The 18,824-nt window shown below is 50.4% G+C and overlaps 1 protein-coding gene across 3 annotated transcripts in view; it reads left to right on the top strand.

Annotated features, from left to right (window-relative positions):
- The window catches only part of KSR2 (kinase suppressor of ras 2), a 281,058-nt gene that overhangs the window by 102,641 nt on the left and 159,593 nt on the right, over window positions 1-18,824 (top strand). For all 3 annotated transcript variants that reach the window (XM_074973249.1, XM_074973250.1, XM_074973251.1), the window contains exon 5: window positions 13,452-13,633. In XM_074973249.1, the coding sequence (XP_074829350.1) occupies window positions 13,452-13,633 (182 nt within the window). The remainder of the gene's footprint in view (window positions 1-13,451; window positions 13,634-18,824) is intronic.

The following is an 18,824-nucleotide window of genomic DNA, read 5'->3' as shown; positions in this document are numbered from 1 at the left end:
ATGTGAAGAAATAACCAAGTTTAAAAATATTGTTGATTGGTTTGCCTTGTACTGGAATAGTCTCCCCTCATTTACACCCCTCCAGCCCAATGCAGACCAACTTACTCATTTATTCCTGGGATATGGTCAAGGTAAAAATCATAGAGAAACATATGGCCTCAGCTCAGTGCCTGGCTATTAAAAGCCCAATGTGCTTTGCACTGTTGACAGGGTTAGTTTCCCTCTTGCATTTCCGTGGGCTTGAAGCAGGGGAAATCAATGAGATCACTGCTGCTGGGCTTTAGACCCGCTTTCTCCTTCAGGATTCTTGACACTGCAGTGGCTGGGTGGCAATCTCGGACAGGTGTTAAAACAAAAAACCTTCTGCAGAAGCTGTTTTTAAGTGACCGTGTGTCGACGACTCACTGGTGCAGCGCCTCCCGTCGGTCGTCCTGGGAATTAACTCTGACAGCCAGGAGCACCCTCTGCAGGCTGGTGTCTTGCCTGCTGCTGGCCTGCGTGTCCCTCCTGGACCCCAGTGCCCTTTGCCCAGGGGTTCTGCCCACGACAGTACCCATTCACTCTGGGTCTCCTCACCCAGGGGAACCCCAACCCTCTACCCCCCACCTTGCCTCAGTGGCCACTTCCAGTCACCATCTAGCCCCCCCTCCCTAGGGCAGACTGCAGTCTATGAACCACTCATCATCAGCAAGGGGGGGTTGGACCAGCTGCCTCTGCTATCTCTGGGGTGCCCTGCTGCAGCCCCAGTACATTTTATAGGCCTTTCACTAGGCTGCAGCTTTGCTCGGCTGGAGCTCCCCAGCCCCCTCTGCCCTTCCCCAGCACTGCTCCACCCTAGGTACCCTTCTTAGCTTCCCAGGCAGCCAGGTCCTTCTCTCTCTCTAGGAAGCTAGAGAGAGTGTCTGTCCTCACTTCTGGCCCACGGCCCTCTTATAAGGGCCAGCTGGACCCTGATTAAGCTGGCCACAGCTGTGGCTGCTTTCCTAATCAGCCTAGCTTTCTTCGCTGCAGCCCTCTCCGGGGCTGCTTTAGCCCATTCAGGCAGGAGCGGGGTGACGACCCCGCTACATCATGGAACAGTCTTTTAACAAAACCCAATCTAAATGTTGGGCTAAACTTGAGTTTGCAGCAGGTGCTTTCCCCAGCCTTTTCCAAAGCAAAAATTCAGGCACATGTGAAGTCAAGACTCCTTCCCCTTCCTGGGCTTTGGCTGTTTTAACAAAGACATTAACAACTTATAAAGTTCAGCTCCAACCCTGTCTTAGCAGGTAGGAGAGCCTGATTGGTCCCCCCCCCCCCCCACATGCACAGATGCTTTTGTTCATCTAGGGCCAGATCTGAAGCTCTTATGTCAAGTGGCACATTAACCAGCAAGCAGACCTATTGAACTCAACGGGACGCCGCCAGTAGTGTGCGTGGCGGAGTCTGACCCCTAACCGGTGCATGCAGCTGTGTGTAAATACCCAGTCTGCCTATGCGGTTGTGGTAGTTGGACTCCAACTGCTCCTGCTGGCCAGGCTTTTAGGTTTTCAAAGCCAGCCCCAGGATCCCTGTTCTTCAGACCCCTCTTGCTTTCTGACGTCCTGGTAACTAAAATGAGAGAAGATGAGCTGTCTTGTCCTTTCGTCTGGCCGTCTGCTCACTGCCTCTATAGCTGGCTCCCGGTTAACTCCCCCTGGTGCACACCTCCAAGATGAATGTGCCAGGGAATGATGGGCTGGAGGGGGAGGGACGGCAAAGCATCTCCGAGAGATTTTGTATTTATGGTAAACAAGTGGCATCCAGAAAGGGTCATTCTGTTTTTCTTGATGTGATGATTCTTCTTTGCACCTGCTCTGTTCTGTCTGTCTCTCTATCAATCTGTCCTCCACCTGTGGCACATAATTCATTCTAATGATACCCAGCAAAGCTGGCATGTCAGCTTGAAGAGAGTCAGTTCAGAAGGGCAAAGGAGTTTGCATGGGAGGGAGGGAGGGAGGGAGGGAATCCTATCGCCTCTTGGGATGGAGCTGTAGCTCGCTGCTGCCTTCCGTAGCTTTGCACACATCCGGCTGTGGAGAACTCAGACTTGTCTGGACATCTGTGGCTGCTTTCTGTGGCGTGGTCCAAGGCTTGGGGCTGTGACCTCAGCAAAGAAGTCCAGCCACTCCACACTGCTCTCCCGAGCTCCCTCCCTCTCGCAGCATGTCTCCCACTGAGGATGTTGCGTTGTGTCTCTCGGTGGGTTGATGCTCCCGGGTTCGTGATGACCTGTGAAAGGGCTCAGTGTAACACTAGCAGTAACTTTCACTGCCACTCCCCCATGGGTTACCCAAGAGGTGATGCCATGAACAGGGGCCAGCCATGTCCCACTCCACCTGGCCACACCACTGAAAGCCTCCTGGAGTTGTAACCACACAATGTTTGTGCAGTTGGGCTTTGGGTGAGGTGGCCTCTGGCGCAGGGTTTCTGTGAAGGCGTAAGGCTGTTCTGTTGTGGATTGCTGGCGAGCATCACACCGAGGACAGGGTGCAAAGGGACTCTGAGAAGCCACAGTGAAATGAGACTGCTTTGAATGACAGGGAAAACATCCACTTAAGTCCCAGCTTAGAACTTGCTCCTTTAAAGGCGGCTCTACGAAACCAGCGAACCAATGCCTGTTTTCAAGTGTGCTTTGTGCCCACGGGCCAAGACTTTCAGACGTGACCAATGATCCAGGCCCTACGTTCTAGGGTGCCTCTTTTTGGCTGCTTGACTTAAGACACCTTAAAGGGTCTTCATTTTTCAGAGGGTGGGTGCTCAGCTCTTTCAGGAAATCAGGCTCCTGTAAAATGTATGAAGTGAGGCACCTAAAATCACTAGTAGCGTGGGCGACTGGTGGAGAGGGACACCAAAGGGGGGAACAGCCAAAGGAGGGCAGGTAGCCTCACCACGTGACACCCCATGTGACTCTTCCCCGCCCCACACCCAGCCCGGGGCCCCCATGCTCTCCCCATCTCGTCCCTTCCCCATCCCACGTTACCTGGGGCGGGGGTGTGTGTTTCTGTCCCATTGCACTGCGCCGGGCAGCGTCCCCTCCAGGCAGCGTGGCTGGAGGCTGCCCGGGACTCGGGAGAGGCGTTACCTGGCTGGGGAAGGGGGGCTCTGTCCCGCTGAGCTGAGTGTCCCCTCCCATGCAGCATGCGTCCCCTTCCCTTCCGGCTCTGGGTCAACCGGCTGCTGGCCCCTTGCCTCCCCGATGGCGTTTGGGGAGGGTCATGTGACCCATCGGGCCCCTCCCACCCATCGCCCTTGTCTGGCCTTGTATTTTATTTTAACATTGGCCCGCCCCTGCTGGGCCCAGAATCACACCCCTGGTGTATACTTGTGCCAGAGACATGGCGTGTCACGTTGACTCCATCCCCAGACGAAACTGAGTGGGCGAGTTTCTCTGTGCAAGCTGAATGGATGCACAACACTAGATGTGCAAATTCGGCGAGTGTTTTAACAATCCGGGGTGTTGTACATGGCAAGTTTCATCTTGTCGGTGCCCCTTTAATTTAGCCAGGCACTTGCCCTTTCTCATTTTAAAGCAAGTGCAACACTGAGGAGCGTTGAGGAGAGAAAGTGCATTTGTATCTCAGCGGTCTCCGGAGTTCTCCAGCACAGTCCCCGGTTGCGTCCCGGGGCAGAGAGTGCGGCGGCATCATTCAGGGCACGGTTGGGGCTGGGCAGGGAGCTGAGGGGGCGGAAGGCCCCACTGTCCCCCCTGCTGGCTTGGATCCGCCCTCACCGCTTCTCTCGCTGGGAGGGGAGAGCGGGAGCCGTGTGCGGCATGCGCTTCCCTCCTCCAGCCAGTGGGCAGGAGGCAGACCCATAGCTACACCCCCCCGAGGCAGCCGGGGACCATGGCCAGAGGGAGGGGTGGGCTATGCTTTGTAAAGGGCTTTAGCAAACTCCTCCCTCCTACTTCCACCTGCCCCCCAACCCAAGGCAAGAGGGGAGCACTGAGGGATTACGTCCAGCCACACTGTGATCGGGTGCGATTACAGCTCGTGTAGACATGCCTGAGCTAGCTTCGCTCGAGCCTGGATTTCAAACCCACCCGGAACCTGTGAGATGACTTGTGTGACCAGCCCGTGCTGCTACTGGGAGCCACGCTAGCTAGATTAAAGGGAGCCACATCCCATGATTGCACTATAGACATATCCTTAGAGGGCTGTCTGGGTGCATTGAGAGACCTGGTTTGTGGTCCCATCTCCATCCTGGGCAATTTACTTCTGTGCCTCAACTTACCACCATAAAATGGGGATCGTGATCCTTCACCCCTCCTAACCCACCTGTGTGCAGGGCTTTGCTACCCTGGGAGGGGAGGCTCTGTGCAGCTGCCCAGGGTGGTGATCTGAACACTGCTGCAGGAAGCGGTAAGTGTATCGTCCCGTTCCTGGGTGGCTCCGTGGCAGCTCTGTGGCAAAGGGCAAGGAGTCAGCCCTGCTAGGGGAGTGTTCCTTCACTCGTCTGATCTCTGGGTTAAATATGGAAGAGATTAAACGACAGACGTAACACCGACCCCTCACACGCCTGAACCGAGATAAAAGTTCAAGGTTTGCATTCTGCTCTCTGTGTGTGCGGGTGCTCAGCAGGGGATGAGTGCTAAGTCCATCAAACCAATTGTCAAGCCACCTAATGAGCCGTAATGCACTCTGAGAGCCAGGAATCAAAGCTCAAGGACTTACATATATTAAGGGCTCCGTCCTGAGGTCCTCACTCAGGCAACCCCCACACTGACATCACTGACAAAGTGGCCAAAGTCAGGATGCAGAACGAAGCCCTACGGGGGTTAATGTTACAGATGGGAGAGCAGGGAAAAGGCAGCAGGGTTTTCATATCCCCACCCCCTCGGCCTTTCTCGGGCCCTGGGGAGGCCGCTCAGAACCTTGCCTAGTTTTCTGCATTCCTCCCTCTTGTAACATTAAGCCCCTGCGGGCCAGATTTTTACATGCCCTTCTCAGTCACACCTAGGAAACTTCCCAGGGTATGCACCTGCATGTACAGACTGTCTTGTGGAGGCAAACTCAGGTGGACATGAGCATGCACAGCACGAGCTTAGAGAATCCATTGAGAATTTTGGCCTTTCCATGTGCATACAAACTTGAGCTAAGATGCTGGGTTAAAAGCCCGTCTGCAGAGAGGGGCAATGCAAGGGAGCAAGGTCAAGCAGGTGTGGCCGTCTGTGGACAGAGGCTGTGGAGACTAGAACTGCCAATTCCCAAGGATGTTACCTTGTCTCTCGGCTGGGTACTTCCCAGCCCCGGTGGCGCAGATGGCCCTGTTGCCACTTTCCCATTGACTGCTGCTGGATTCTGGTGAGCTTTGGAGCGTCCGGTGGTTACCAGGCTAGTTTAGGTGATTGTATTGAAGTAGTGCCTGGGGGCTTTGAGGTGCTAGGCACTGTACAACACAGTGAGAGACGGCCCCGGCTCCAAAGAGTTTGCAGTCTGGACAATACACAGGTAAACAGAGGGGAAGAGACTTGCCAAGGACAGTGGCTGAGCTGGGAATGGAACCCAGCTCTCCGGACTCTTTCTCCGGGGCGCAATCCACTCGGGGTAATATGTTCACAAGTCTCATTGAAAGCCTCGGGAACTTGGATTCCTAAGTCACTTCCACCCTTTTGCACGTTACCCTAGCTGGGAATGTACAGGGACAGATTCACAGCTGAGGATCCGGGTGCTAGGCTGTGTCCCATCCCCCGTTGGGCAGCCTTGGGGCAAAGGAGGCTTACGGAGCAGGAGAGTTGCTCTAGCCAAGGGGTTGGTAACCTTTCAGAGGCGGTGTGCCGAGGCTTCACCCGTTCACTCTAAGGTTTTGCGTGCCAGTAATACATTTTAATGTTTTTAGAAGGTCTCTTTCTGTAAGTCTATAATATAGAACTAAACTATTGTTGTATGTAAAGTAAATAAGGTTTTTCAAAGGTTTAAGAAGCTTCATTTAAAATTAAATTAAAATGCAGAGCCCCCCCGACCGGTGGCCAGGACCCGGGCAGGGTGAGTGCCCCTGGAAATCAGCTCGCGGGCCGCCTTTGGCAGGTGGGCCATAGGTTGCCCACCCCTGCTCTAGCCGTTGCAGTTCCACACTTGTTGCTTGGAAGCACGTCTGCCTTTTGCCTGCTGCCTAATCACACTCCTGTTCCTTTCTCCTTCTCTTTTGCTTTGGATTTGTTCCTTTTTAGCGGGTTGAAGACTTTATATATCCCCCCCTCAGCCTGTTAGCTCTATGAAGGGAGGACAAGCGAGAGAGACAGCTTTAGAGGAGTTTTCCCCAGTCCTCTCTTTGTTCCCATTTCTCAAGCGGTTTGCAGCCATCCTTCCCTGAATCCGTGCGACACCAGGAGACGGATGGATGATGTCAGTCAGCTGTCATCATTCATCCTTTTTAAATTTCAATTTTTTTTTCAGAGCAAGAGGGGGGAATCTCTGTCCAAAATCACTCATCCTTCCTAATAATGAGAGCTGTCACCAGCCTGGCTTGGCTAGGAAATGATCCTCTCTGTAAATATTTGGTCTGTAACTGATTTATGGGTGGAAAAAAATAAGATTAGTAGTTAATCACCATGCTGCAGGAAGCTCTATTGGGCTGGATGCCTGCAAAGAGCACGTTGAGGAGACAATGCCGGGGGCTCTGTCTGGGATGAGCTCAGAGGCTGGGCTGGAGCTCAGCTTTGTCGCAAGTGGAGTGAACTCACTGGTGTCTCGTTGGGCCACGTGTTTCCAGAAAGGCTGCTTACAATTTGCAATGATCCTTGGCATGGTCCATTAGCAGGGTTAGAACCTAAGAGTTTCAGGTCTGTAGTAAAGATTTCTGATACTTGAGCTGAAGGAGTAACTCTTCCATGGGGACCAGCCACTACTGGGTATGTGACACGCACTCTGTAAATGTGAGTGGCATTTAAATGGTACCGGGGGAGCAGCTTGTTTGTGTAAATCTTTCTGAAGCTGTTCTGGAGTGTGTCTACGGAGAGTGCTATGATGCGGGGATACTTGTGGGAAAGGAAAATGTGGGGATGAGAAATGGAAACAAGGGACTCAAAGCAGTGCTGGAAAAGAGCCAGGACTGGTTCAGGCCAGGCTGCCAACCTGCAGCTGCTGGACTCCCCACGGACACATGGGCTCCACCCAAGGCTGGAACATTGGTGTGAACTTTCCTGTGGCTGACTGGCAGTTCTCTGTTGCGACCCTCCTCTCAGAAATTGAGAGACTTTTCTTATTCTCTATCTCCTGCTCTAACCACTAGCTACCCTTCCTCCTGGCAGTGAAATCCCCTGTAGGATTGATTGTCCTGCTGAAAAGGGGATTGTCCTCTCCAAATGCCTTTCTGACACTGCTAATGGGCTCTCCAGTGACAGGGGTCCTAGGATCTGAGGAGTTCTGGGACCACAAAGGAGTTCAGAGTCTCAGCTGCTCCTTGTCTCCAGGCTTGCCTTGAAACTGCAGCTGCTTTCAGAGTCAGCTGTATTGACCAGATGATAATTAGGGATATTTGTAAAGGTCCCACTAGGGTTGCAAAACTTAGCTCATCCCATGGTTTTCTGCTTGTCTCTGTAGAGGATAAATCTGTTGCTAGGGGCTGCAGAGAGCTGGACTTGTCACCATGGAGACAGCAGCAGGGGGTACCCTGGAAGCATGGAAGGCTTGGAAACCTGGGGACAGGTGTCTGGGGTTGGGTTGGCTCTTAGCAGGTGAAGACACATGATTACATGCTGGTGTATTAGTCTCCAACTCAGTGGGAGCCCCGTTGAGGGCTTCCTGGGGCCATTACCCCCAAGTGCCCCAGCCCTTTGCTCCTGCCTGCTTCAGAGGCAGGAGGCTACATTGCAGAACTTCATCTGATGCAATTGTCTGTTCGGGTAGCGAGCCCACACGCTGCGCAAAGTGAACAAAACAAGCCCCTTGATGGCGAGTGGTTTGCACAGCGACATTGAAATGAGCAGCAGCTTTTCCTGTGCAAGGAAACAATTAGTGCATTAGAGTTCGGTTTAATTTTCACATGCTAGGGAGGACTGTCAAATGCGCGGGGTGCCGCAGGGCGGTCATTTCCTAGCAGTTGGCGTCTCCAGATGCCCGTGGCGTTGTCATGGATTTGGGGTTATCGGAGATGTGCTGTGGTTGAGAGGAAGGGGAGGATGCTGTTGTGGTGACGGCCCAGGGCAGCGAGCCAGAGCGTTCTGGTCTTGGCTCCGCCACTGCCTTCTTGTGTGATTTTTGGGAAGCCACTTCACCTCTCCAGGCCTCAGTCTCCCATCGGTGTGCAGTGAGGGTGATAATGCTGGTGGTGACCCCCCTGGCAGGCTGTGGGGAGGGCGGGGGGACATTGCTTCTATGAACATTGCTATATTGTTAATGGAGAAGGGCTCATGTTATGAAGACCTTCCTTGTGTTGCCTGAAACCAAACCAGGTGGGAGGGGGAGGGCACGCAATAGCACCCACAGAGCTGTCTGGGCTTTGGGGTGAGCTGAGCTGTTCTCTGGGGCTGGAATGTTCAGAGGGACCAAAGGGAATTAGGTCCCGGAATCCCACTGAATTGCTCGGGGATTTGGTGCCTGACTCACTTAGGCTATCCCGACATCTAAACCCTGTAGGTTATCCCAGCCTGAATGCTTTGCAAGGATTGTGTGGGGCTTTACCTTGCCTAGGCCCTGGCCCCTTCTGCTTCAGTAAAACTATCAGCTCCTCCTCTGTGCCAGGGAGGACGGTGCTAGGGATGGTACAGAACAGAACTGGGCACCGGCCCTTCTGCTTGGGGTCCTTCGTCTCTGGCTCCTGTTTTAGATTGCATACTTTTTTGGCTTCTTCAGCCAAATTCCTGGGGACAGGTGGTGTGAGGAGACCCCCCTCTGCAATAGATTTCTGGAGACAAGAGCATCTTCCCCTGGGGAAGGGGTGCAGTTTAGCTGAAATCCCCCATCAGAGACATCTCCCGCTCTGTGTGTGTGTGTGTGTGTGTGATTTATTCTATGAGATGCTGAGTTGGGGGAAGGGGGGTAATCCCGTGTATTAGAATCCCTTTGGGGAGGGGCCTGTCTCCCCCAAATTCCCCTGCAGGTATCTCCTGTATCCAGTTTTCAAGGGTCAGTGGACCCTGCTGTGAAGTGTGTGAGAAGCTAGCCTGTCTCGCTTTGGCTTCCCTCAGGAGCTGGCAGGTTGGGTCTGTGAGGGAGGGATGGGGCACCTCCCACGCTGGACTCGAAGGGGGCTGGGTGGATCCCTCAGCCATGGGGGAGGCCATTCATTGGAAGTCTGCCCTGGTGCAGAAGGAGACTCTGATACCATGGCACATGGTGGGGCTGGGCTGGCTGGAATCTCTCTTATGAGCCGCTGGACAAGGGGATGGGTTTAGCGGCTTTAGAAACAAGGAAGGAAACGCTGCTGACACATAGAAGAGCTGTGCCAAAGCTGCCGGCCCATAATTCAAACGTGCACCACAGGGGCTGTCTCTGCCTGGCCCAAGCGCTCGAGACGACCTCTCGTGGTCGCTGGGCCAATGACTGTAAACCTGACGCAGAACCTCGGAGTAACGCGGTCCCTGGAGCGTTCGGCCTCAGTGCTAAGGTCTGTCAGAAGACAGACTTGGCTGCCAATCTCACACACTCTCCAGCCATCACTGACCAAGCATGCTGAGGTGCTGGCCAGGCCCATCAGCAGGAGCGACGCTGGGGAGGCCTCTGCTTCTTGCACTGGAGCTGTAGAGGGCTGATCCCTCCGTCATCGGAGGGTTAATACGATTCATTCTCTTCCCTTGCCACCCCTGCATTGTTGTTAACTAATTAGTTACAACCGTGTAACCAGAAAGCAAATGCACCTGATTGAATAAGAGGCTGTAATTCAAGCAGGAGTCGATGCTAACCTCATAAATCGTGAGAAAATATCGCCAGCGGTTTCTGAGTGTCAGAGCCTGGGCGGCTGATTGATGGCCCTGGGAGCCCCTCCAGGCCCCGGAATTGTTTATTGATAACATCAAGGGCTATTGCCCTGCCTGCTCCCTGCCAGAGAGGACAGAAAAAACGCCAGCAACCACCCAAAAAAACCTCTCCAGGATTAATGAAAGGGACCTGGGTTTCCTTAATGGACGCTGTGGCCTCAGTGGGAACATTGTGTTCGTGAGAAGAGCAGAAAGTGCTGTAACCGGAGATCCCAGGGACTGGGGCAGTGAAGGAGGGTGGGAAGTGCTACAGCAGAAGAAGCTCTCTCTAGCAGCTCCTCAGGACACAGGCCGGCTACAGTAGCTAGTGAGGCACCTTCCTTCCTTCTCTCCACCCCACGTGTTAATAGACATGCTTCCAGGCCAAATCCTCAGAGGGGCTGAGCACCCGCAATCCCGTTGACTTCAGCAGGTGGCATGAGTGTTTCACCCCTGTGCAAAGGCCCCATCTGAGGCCTGTGTGCCAGTCGCGTCCCACGCTAGCTCTGTTTTGAGGGCTGAAGTGATGCCATGTCCCTGGGCTGACTCCCTCCCTGCATGGGGTGAATTTCACCCAAGGTGCTCACACCACTCAGAGTCTGGCCCTTTATACCCCCTTTGCCCTCCACCAGTGCACACTGACTCCCCATCAGTCCTCGTTTGACAGTGCCAGGCAGGATCTAATTCAATCGGACAAGCTAGCAGCGCTGAGAGAAAAATCTGCATCTTCCCTCCACCTCCAAGAACAGCTCATTGTTACTGGGGAGCCCCGAATTTTTGGCCAGCACATGGCTGGCTAAACTGCCCACTTGGCCAGCGTGTGCCCTGTCTCAGATCAGTGTGGGGGAGCATGCTCTTTGGGGCACCCACATAAACGGGTTTATGGACTGGCCTCTTGCTTTTAAAGTTGGCCCTTAGCCCAGAGTCCCAGTGGAAAGTTGTATGGATTTCTTCTGCTAGTCTGGGGCTCAGAAAATGTGGCTTTACCAGACCTCCTGTGTGACTTTGGGCAAGTCACTTTAGCCTCCCTGTGCCTCAGTTTCTCCTCTGTACAATGAAGACAAAAGCACTGGCCTGCCTCCCCCGGCTGTGGTGTGGAAAGCCAAATTAGAGGGTGAGGCACTCAGACATGACAGCTATGGGGGCCGTCACTGCTGGTGTATTAATTTAGATGGCATAAAAGAGCCAAATGCGTTAAAGTTACCCAGGCACTGTCCAGCATTAACCAGTGTTCAATAAGGTCTGAGCTTTGGTATGCAGAGCCCTCAGCCTGCTAGTGCCATGGCAAACACACCATTGAAATTCCTTTTAACCTTTTAGTGAAGACAAAGACAAGAAGGAAAACCAGTCCCATCATTTGAAATGTAAAGTATTAAATAAGACTTTCATTGCACCGATTTTCCTTGTTCCCTTTCCCTTTAGCTGGAGAGAGTTTTGGAGGGAAAAACCCCTTGTCTGACCGTCTCTTCGATGGCCTCAAAGATGGGACTAACTGTCCTTTAGGGGAAAAGAGAAAGAAGTTAGTTGAGATGAGCTGGAGCTGTTGCTGCTGTTGAAGTCTGATCCCATTTCATCCCAGATGGTGGTTGGGATTTAGTTGGAGCTGGGAGGGGTGGAAGGTGTCATCTTACCTGGTTTGGTCAGGGCATCCCTCAGGTTAGGACGAAGAAGGTCCAAGGTCCCAGGAGATGGTGGGGGTAGCCATGATGGTGAAGCTCACTCTAGTAGCCTCTGTCTTGTTCGTCCATCATTTCCCCTTCAGAGTCTCTTTCTTTAAGGATCCCAAAATGGAGTGATGGGTGAAACAGCCCTTCCCCTTAATATTTGTCCACCAATTAGGCCTATGTTGATTTCATTCATTAGTTTGTGGTTCCACATCTTCTGATTTCAACACAGTCCATGGGTTATATCAGTAGCCTTTTGGTGTAGACGAATCCATTCTGTCTCCCGTTTGTGCCTTTTCCCATCAACACTTATTGGAGGTTATTGTGACACTTTATGAACTTTCACGCACTTTTTACAGCTGTGCTTAGAATTAGAGTAAATGTGTAGGCCCTGCCCAATTACCACAACAAAACCTCTGTTGTAGCCCCTGGCCAGATCCTCAGGTGGTCTAAATTGGCATAATTCTGCTGAAGTCCATGGAGCTGCACTGATTAGCACCAGCTGAGAATCTGCCCCCGGAATCATCATCTCATTCATCAACTTGCCAAACTGGGCAATACATTTTAAATTGACTGGAATGGAAAGGTGTTAAAAGACTGGAAAGAAATTCCAGTTGAACACCTGCAGGTGCACTAGAGCTCTCGTCTTGTCCGTAAAACAGCTGGCCTATTGTTGGCATTATATTAATGATAAATGGTGCCTGTTGTCTGTGTGGCCAAAGAATCCAGGAGAAGATTTTGAAAGATGCCTAAGGGATCCTTCCATGTTAAATCAATAGCATTAGCAAAGTCCCTAGTGCATGTCATGGTGTCTCTGGCTTCTCTCCAGCATTGGGATATAAACTCTGTTTGGGATAGGGTGATTTTTTTAAAATTCATTTTGTGGATTTGTGAGGCTGTTTTCAGGGTTTTTTGTGGGAGAGGGTTTGGGTTGGTGTCGATGTGTCATTGTTGTGAGGGTGGATAGACCTTATCAAACAGGAAAGTTTGGTACCCAGATTTGTGCACATAAAGACCCATTTGCATGGGCAGTACAGCTCGGACAGGCATAGTGGATGTGTTTTAAAAACAAACCTTTTGTAGGAATAGCTTAAGCACCGAGTTTTGAATACATTGCCCCGGAAGAACGAGGTTGTAAGAGAAAATATTTCCAAAATTCTCACTGGTCAGTGCAGACTCCTGATTGATTTGTTCCTTTCCAAGTCTTGACTGAAAACCGGGTTTGAAGAATGAATTATGGTGAGGCTCCAATACCCCAGCATGGCATCACATTTGTCTGTCACGGGCACTAGAGGTTTTTCAGGTAGCAGTTGAGTGTAATTCCTGTAGGATGCTAAAGATTGATGCTGCCGTGCAGTGTTAACATGCTGTAGTTTCAGAACTGTGAAATGCAATAAGGACATAGCAAGGCTGGAGTGTGAAAAAATGATATGATTTTTATTAGCTTGTGTTACCATGTGGGTAATAATAGTTTGCATTCACATAGCACCTGCAATCCAAGGATCTCAAAGCACTTGATAAATACCTCTACTCCTGTAATGTGGCTTGGAGGTAAGCCTCAGAACTGGTCTGACTTTGGAAATGGGATCTGGTTCAGCTCATTATTAAGATAAGGGGCCACATGCAAATATGGATCTGAGCCCAGGTTTGGATTTCACGGCTTCCTGAAGTTTGGGGTCATTCCAGTGTATGAGGACATGGGTTCAGGCCCATGTCTTCCTGCGCTTGTGTTTTAGTCAGACGCATACTAGTGTTTCCCTGAGTGGAATGCGTGGCTTGTTGGCACTGCTCCCCCCTCCCCTGTTTAACATGAGAAAACGTATTCTGTTTCCTTTGCTGCTCTTCATTTTTTCTCCTTCTCTTTCTCTTAGAACAAAGAAAAAGAACAAGCCCCTGAACTTAAAGATTCACAACAGTGTGGGAAGCTGTGAGAACATCCCCTCCCAGCGCTCTCCCCTCCTATCCGAGCGCTCCCTGCGTTCCTTCTTTGTGGGACACCAGCCTTGCGTTCCTTCCACTCCTCCTGTCCACATGGAAGCCACCTTCTCAGCAAGTAAGTCAGACCAGCTCAGAGGGGAGCCTCTGCTCGGGATCACGTGTCCCTTTCCTTGACGGCTCGTGGAGTTAGGCACCTAGCGTGCTCCAATTCTGCTCAGGTTGGCAGGGAAGAGGAGTCTGGAGGCAGGAGGCTCCAGGATTCTGTTTTGTAGCCAGTTGTAGATAAATGGCTTCAAAAGCGCTGGGTATATTTTGCTTGCCTGTGCATTTCTCTCATTGGTTTGGCAGAGGGAAACTTGTTGCTCTAAATATTGATGGTGATCTATGAATAGTTAGAATGAAGTATGGTGTGTGTGTAAATATATATATATGCATACATGTGTATAAATATTGAGGTATTACATATAAATGTGTGTATATAAAATATGAAGACAGAAACAAATCCAGCCCTTACTGTAGCCCCAGCCATAGGTATGCATTTCAGTGCAGGTTTTGGAGAATTGTTGTTCTAGGCCCTGATTCAGGAAAGCACTTCGCAGTGGTTTTCAACCAGGGGTACTGTAGCGGGGTGAGCACCCGCTCCAGCCCTGAAGGGGTTAGAAAAGCCCTGCAAAGGGCAGGGGCTGGGGAAGGGAGCAAAACCCCAGCTGATCGGGGGAAGTGGCGGCAGCTGGGGGCCATGCACCAATCAGGGCCCAGCTGGCTCTATAAAGGGTTTGAACCAGAAGTTCCAGTAGAGACTCTCTCTAGCTTGGAGAGAGAGGGACTTGGCTGCAAGGGCTGAGAAGTACCTAGATTGGAAGCAGGGCTGGGGAAGGCTAAGGGAGCAGGGGAGCTCGGGCCTAGGAAAGCCCCAGGCTGCAGGCCTGGAAGGCCTATTAGGTATGGGGGTTGCAGGGGCAGCCACGGGTAGGCAGAGGCAGCAGGTCCAAACCCCCTTGCCTGTGATGAGTGGCTGATACTGCAGTCTGCCCCAGGGAGCAGGGGCTAGTTGGTGACTGGCAGTAGCTTAAGACTGAGGTAAGGTGGGGATAGTGGGTGGGGGTTCCCCTGGGAGGGGGAGACCCTGAACTGTGGGGGTACTGCCAGAGGGCAGCACCCAACACAAGGGCACTGGGGTCCAGGAGGGACACAGGGGTCAGGGGCGGTGAGACACCGGCCTGATGGAGGTGCTCCGGAGGCTGGATGCTAATTCCCCGAGATGACCAGCAGGAGGCACTGCCAGAACAGGTACACATACCCCTGGGGGTATGCAAGGTCTGCCAGGGAGAACATCAACTCATCTAGATAATTTTATAAGAGGCTACATAAAAAAAAGCACTAGCAAAGTCAGTACAAACTAAAATTTCATACGGACGACTTGTTTATACTGCTCTATATACTATACACTGAAATGTAAGTACAATAGTTATATTCCAGTTGATTTATTTGATAATTATATGGTAAAATGAAAACGTAAGCACTTTTTCAGTAATACTGAAGTGCTGTGACACTTTTGTATTTTTATGTCTTATTTTATGAGCAAGTGAGGTGAAACTTGGGGGTACGCAAGACAAATCAGACTCCTGAAAGGGGGACAGGTTGTCTTGAAAGGTTGAGAGCCCAAAGGCATTGAAGGATTAATGAAACCTGTTTCATTTTGGATATGCAGGTCTCCCATGGGATTGCTGCCGATTCTGGCTCTCTGCTTTGAACATTCAGGGCCAGTTTTTCAATGGGTCTCCTCTACTGCACCATAAGCCTTGTCAGCAAAGACTGGCTCTGTCTCTGTGGCTTGTTTTGCACACACCTTTTTTCAGACCCTGTGGAGGAAGCCCACAGCAAACTTGGCCCCTGAGGTAAAAGGTTTGGAACAAACTGTATTGGGTCAGTGTCTTTTTAAAATGTCTTTATACATGGTCTGTTTTCTGCTCCCATTGATGCTAGTGGCAAAAAACCTCCATTGACTTCAGTGGGAGGATTGGGCCCTGTTTGTAATGCCCATAAATAGATGGTGTCAAAGCAGAATGTACCATGTTCCACGCTGCTGGGCTACTTGTGTAAATTCTGCTATTGTTCAAATGGCAGGGTGGTGGGAGAGTGGGTCACAGGTGGATGGTTAGCCCTGGATCCAAGGGGAGGGGGAAACACTTTTAGATTCTGACCCCTATTTCCCAGCCCCAAGCCAGAATTCTGATAAATTTTGGAGGAATTGAAGTTTTTACAGCACAGATGTAAATATGAAGATAAACAGAACCCACCCATAAAATGCAGGGAAAGTCACCAGAGAAGCAGAAATCCTACATCTGCCAAGCGCAATGGATGTGTAAATATGGCACTGGGCCTGACACTTACTTACCGACTCTTTCTAGTTACTAATGTTCAGTTAAGCCAACTTTCTCTAACTCTTTGCGCTTGCCTTCTACTGGCTCATCGCTTTCTTCCCTCTCCTTCACATTTTCCTTCTCTTGCTCTGTCCTTTTCTTTTTCTCCCTTTTACCTGTTTTTACTTTGTGTTCATTTTCTCCTTTTTTCCTCCTCTCCAGAGGCTCTCATTCCTCCTCTTTGCTTCCTGTTTTCTTCCTACTCTTCATATTTCAATCTTCTTCTTTTGCCTTTCTCTGCTCTCCCTTCTCGCTCAGTTTCTCAGGGCACTGGGCAATGCTGTGAAATGTTGCTCGAACAAGCTGTGGCATCTCCCATGGCATTGCACATCCTTACAGAGACACCCCCCCTCCCTCCCCCCCTCAAATATATCCTCCCCTGACAATATTTCCACCAGGGAGCACATGCCAAGGAGGGAAGGTGCCAAGAAACTGGCACCTAGATACTGTGGTACTTGGCACCCTATAAATATCTAAAATAGAAGAAATGTGATCTGGAGCAGCTGGCAGCAGGGGCTGTGCACATAAGCCTGTTGTCCTTTTGGCATGTTGTAGTCGGGGGTGGGTGGTACTGCTGTTGGGTAGAGGGGCAGATCCACAAAGAACTTAGGGCGTGGGCAATGGAAAGTATCCTTCTGCTAAAAGGCAAACTGGTCTGGTAAGTCAGCTGTAGAAGAAACTACACCGCTCCTCCATAGGAAGTAATGCAATCATCTGTCTCCATAGAAAGCTGCTTCTATCCATGCAGCCAAAAATAAATGGACGAAGCAGGCGCGTATGCATGTGTGTGCTCTCTCCTTGCCCCATTGGCATGAGGCCTCTATGGGTGAGAGGCTGATGAGGCAACCTGGCAATCAGGAGGGACAGAATTCAGCATGAAAAGGGTTAAATCTCCAGCGCTGCACCTGGCAGATTACACACACAGTGTCTTCTGCTGTTTTTAATCAGAGCGGCGGCCTAATCCTTCAGGCAGGGCGCTGGGAATTTACCAAGCGTTTTCCTGGCCCAGCGGATATCTGGGTACTGCAGTGTGTTGGGAGTGCAGGGACCCCATGTCCCTAAGTCACAAGGCAGTGCTGCTGCAGGCATGGCTCGCTGTTGGAGAAAGCTCAGGATCGTCAGTTTATTTCAGACACACAACTTCAGTTTTTCCTCCAGTTACAGAGAAAGCATCTTACCAGTTATTTAGCACCTGGGGTTTCTGCTTCATGTGAAAGGAACGGGTGCCGGGAGTCCCGTTTCACTCCTGACAAAGGGAAGGGAAAGTCACAGTTTGAAGCCCCTTTGGGAGGCAGGGGGGATCTGTCGGCTTCAGACTCCATAGGTAGCTGCAGGACAAGAGGCCTCGGGAACCTGAAGCAGCCACTATGTGAAAAGCACGTGATTGCCAAATGGCTCCCAGACTCTCTGAGCTCCAGGACTGAAGGCAACAGGTTATAAGTATGTGGGGGTTACTTAAAGCCAAGGTGGATTAATTTAAATCAAGGCAATTTAAAGCGGTGGTTTAAATCACCAAGTGGAAAGTCTCGATGTAAATCATTGATTTTAATCAACTTTTCCATTTGTACTTCACTTATTGTCTAGAGAGAGGTTCATTCTCTTTGGTTGATAAAACCACTGAAACATGTTGATGCACAACTAAATAGAGCCCTTACACTGGATTTGGTACATGAGTTTGCTACCTAGGAGGGTACCCTATGACTGTATACATTTATTTAAGTAATTATATAGCTTAGTATTTTCACATTTTGATTGTACATTTTGTGTGTGTTAGAAAATGGTGAATGATGTATTGCTTATTTACTCGATAATTAACTTTTTGCTCAGGATTTGTGTCAAGCTGCGTTAGGACGGTAACTGGAATTTAATTAAACTTATTTTTTATTTAAATGTTTTAAGAGATTATAGTAAGTTTAGGCCTTAACATATTTTGTATTCAATTCAGATTTCATTTTAAACAGGTTTATTTGAAAAAAGAAACATATTTTAACTTAAATAACAATAAAAAAATAAAATTTAAATAAACAAAACCAATTTTTTTTTAAATAATCCATTTTTATCCATCCTGCTTTAACCTTTCCTTCCCCCTCTTTAATCTTCCCCCCTCCCAGCAAGCATAGCCATCTAGTGGTAACTCTTTCAAACCATTCCCATTATTTCCTCTGGAACGCTGTCAGAACGCCAAGTGCTGGAATGCAAATGCCAGAAAGGTCTTAGGTGCAAATGTCCCAGTAGTTTGAGGTTCGATTTCCTCTTGCACAGGAAAATGCTCAATCTGTTTGCAAAGCAAGTGTGAAAAACACTTAAGAACTCATTGTCGTCCTCTGCTTGGCCGGCATTTCCAGTCTTGTCTGCCTGCTTGTCCACTTCTTGCACCTTGGTCCCTCCTTTCACAGGGCCCTTAGTGCACTGGGCCACCTCCTTCTGCTCATGTGCAAGGAACCCACCCTGTCTGCCTTCTAATCCCTCAAAATCTCACTGGTGCTATGCTGCCAAGCTGAGTTGTCTGTCCATTGCCTATTGTGCCTTGTTGTCTGCTCCTGTCAGATTTCAAAGGATCATCCTCAAGTGTTTGGACAGCACCCAGCATGGAGTGGCTGTTACCTTAAACGCATACTAATGATAACTCTAAGGTGCCACAAGTACTCCTTTTCTTTTTTCTTTTTACGAATACAGACTAACACGGCTGTTACTCTGAAACCAATGATAACATTGTCAATCACAGTAGCTTTGCAAAGGATCCACAACAGACTCCGCTCCCCTCCTGACCCTCTCAACTAGCACTGGTGGCCACTGGTGTTCTTATCACCATCTAGGCCAGACTTGCTCAGAGCTGAGTGGCTAAAGATGCTGGTGTCTGTCTATAATGGAGCTTCCCCCGTT

Source organism: Natator depressus, chromosome 15 (genome assembly GCF_965152275.1).
Source record: "Natator depressus isolate rNatDep1 chromosome 15, rNatDep2.hap1, whole genome shotgun sequence".
Lineage (NCBI taxonomy): Eukaryota > Metazoa > Chordata > Testudines > Cheloniidae > Natator > Natator depressus.
This window is presented reverse-complemented; position numbering and strand designations above follow the sequence as displayed.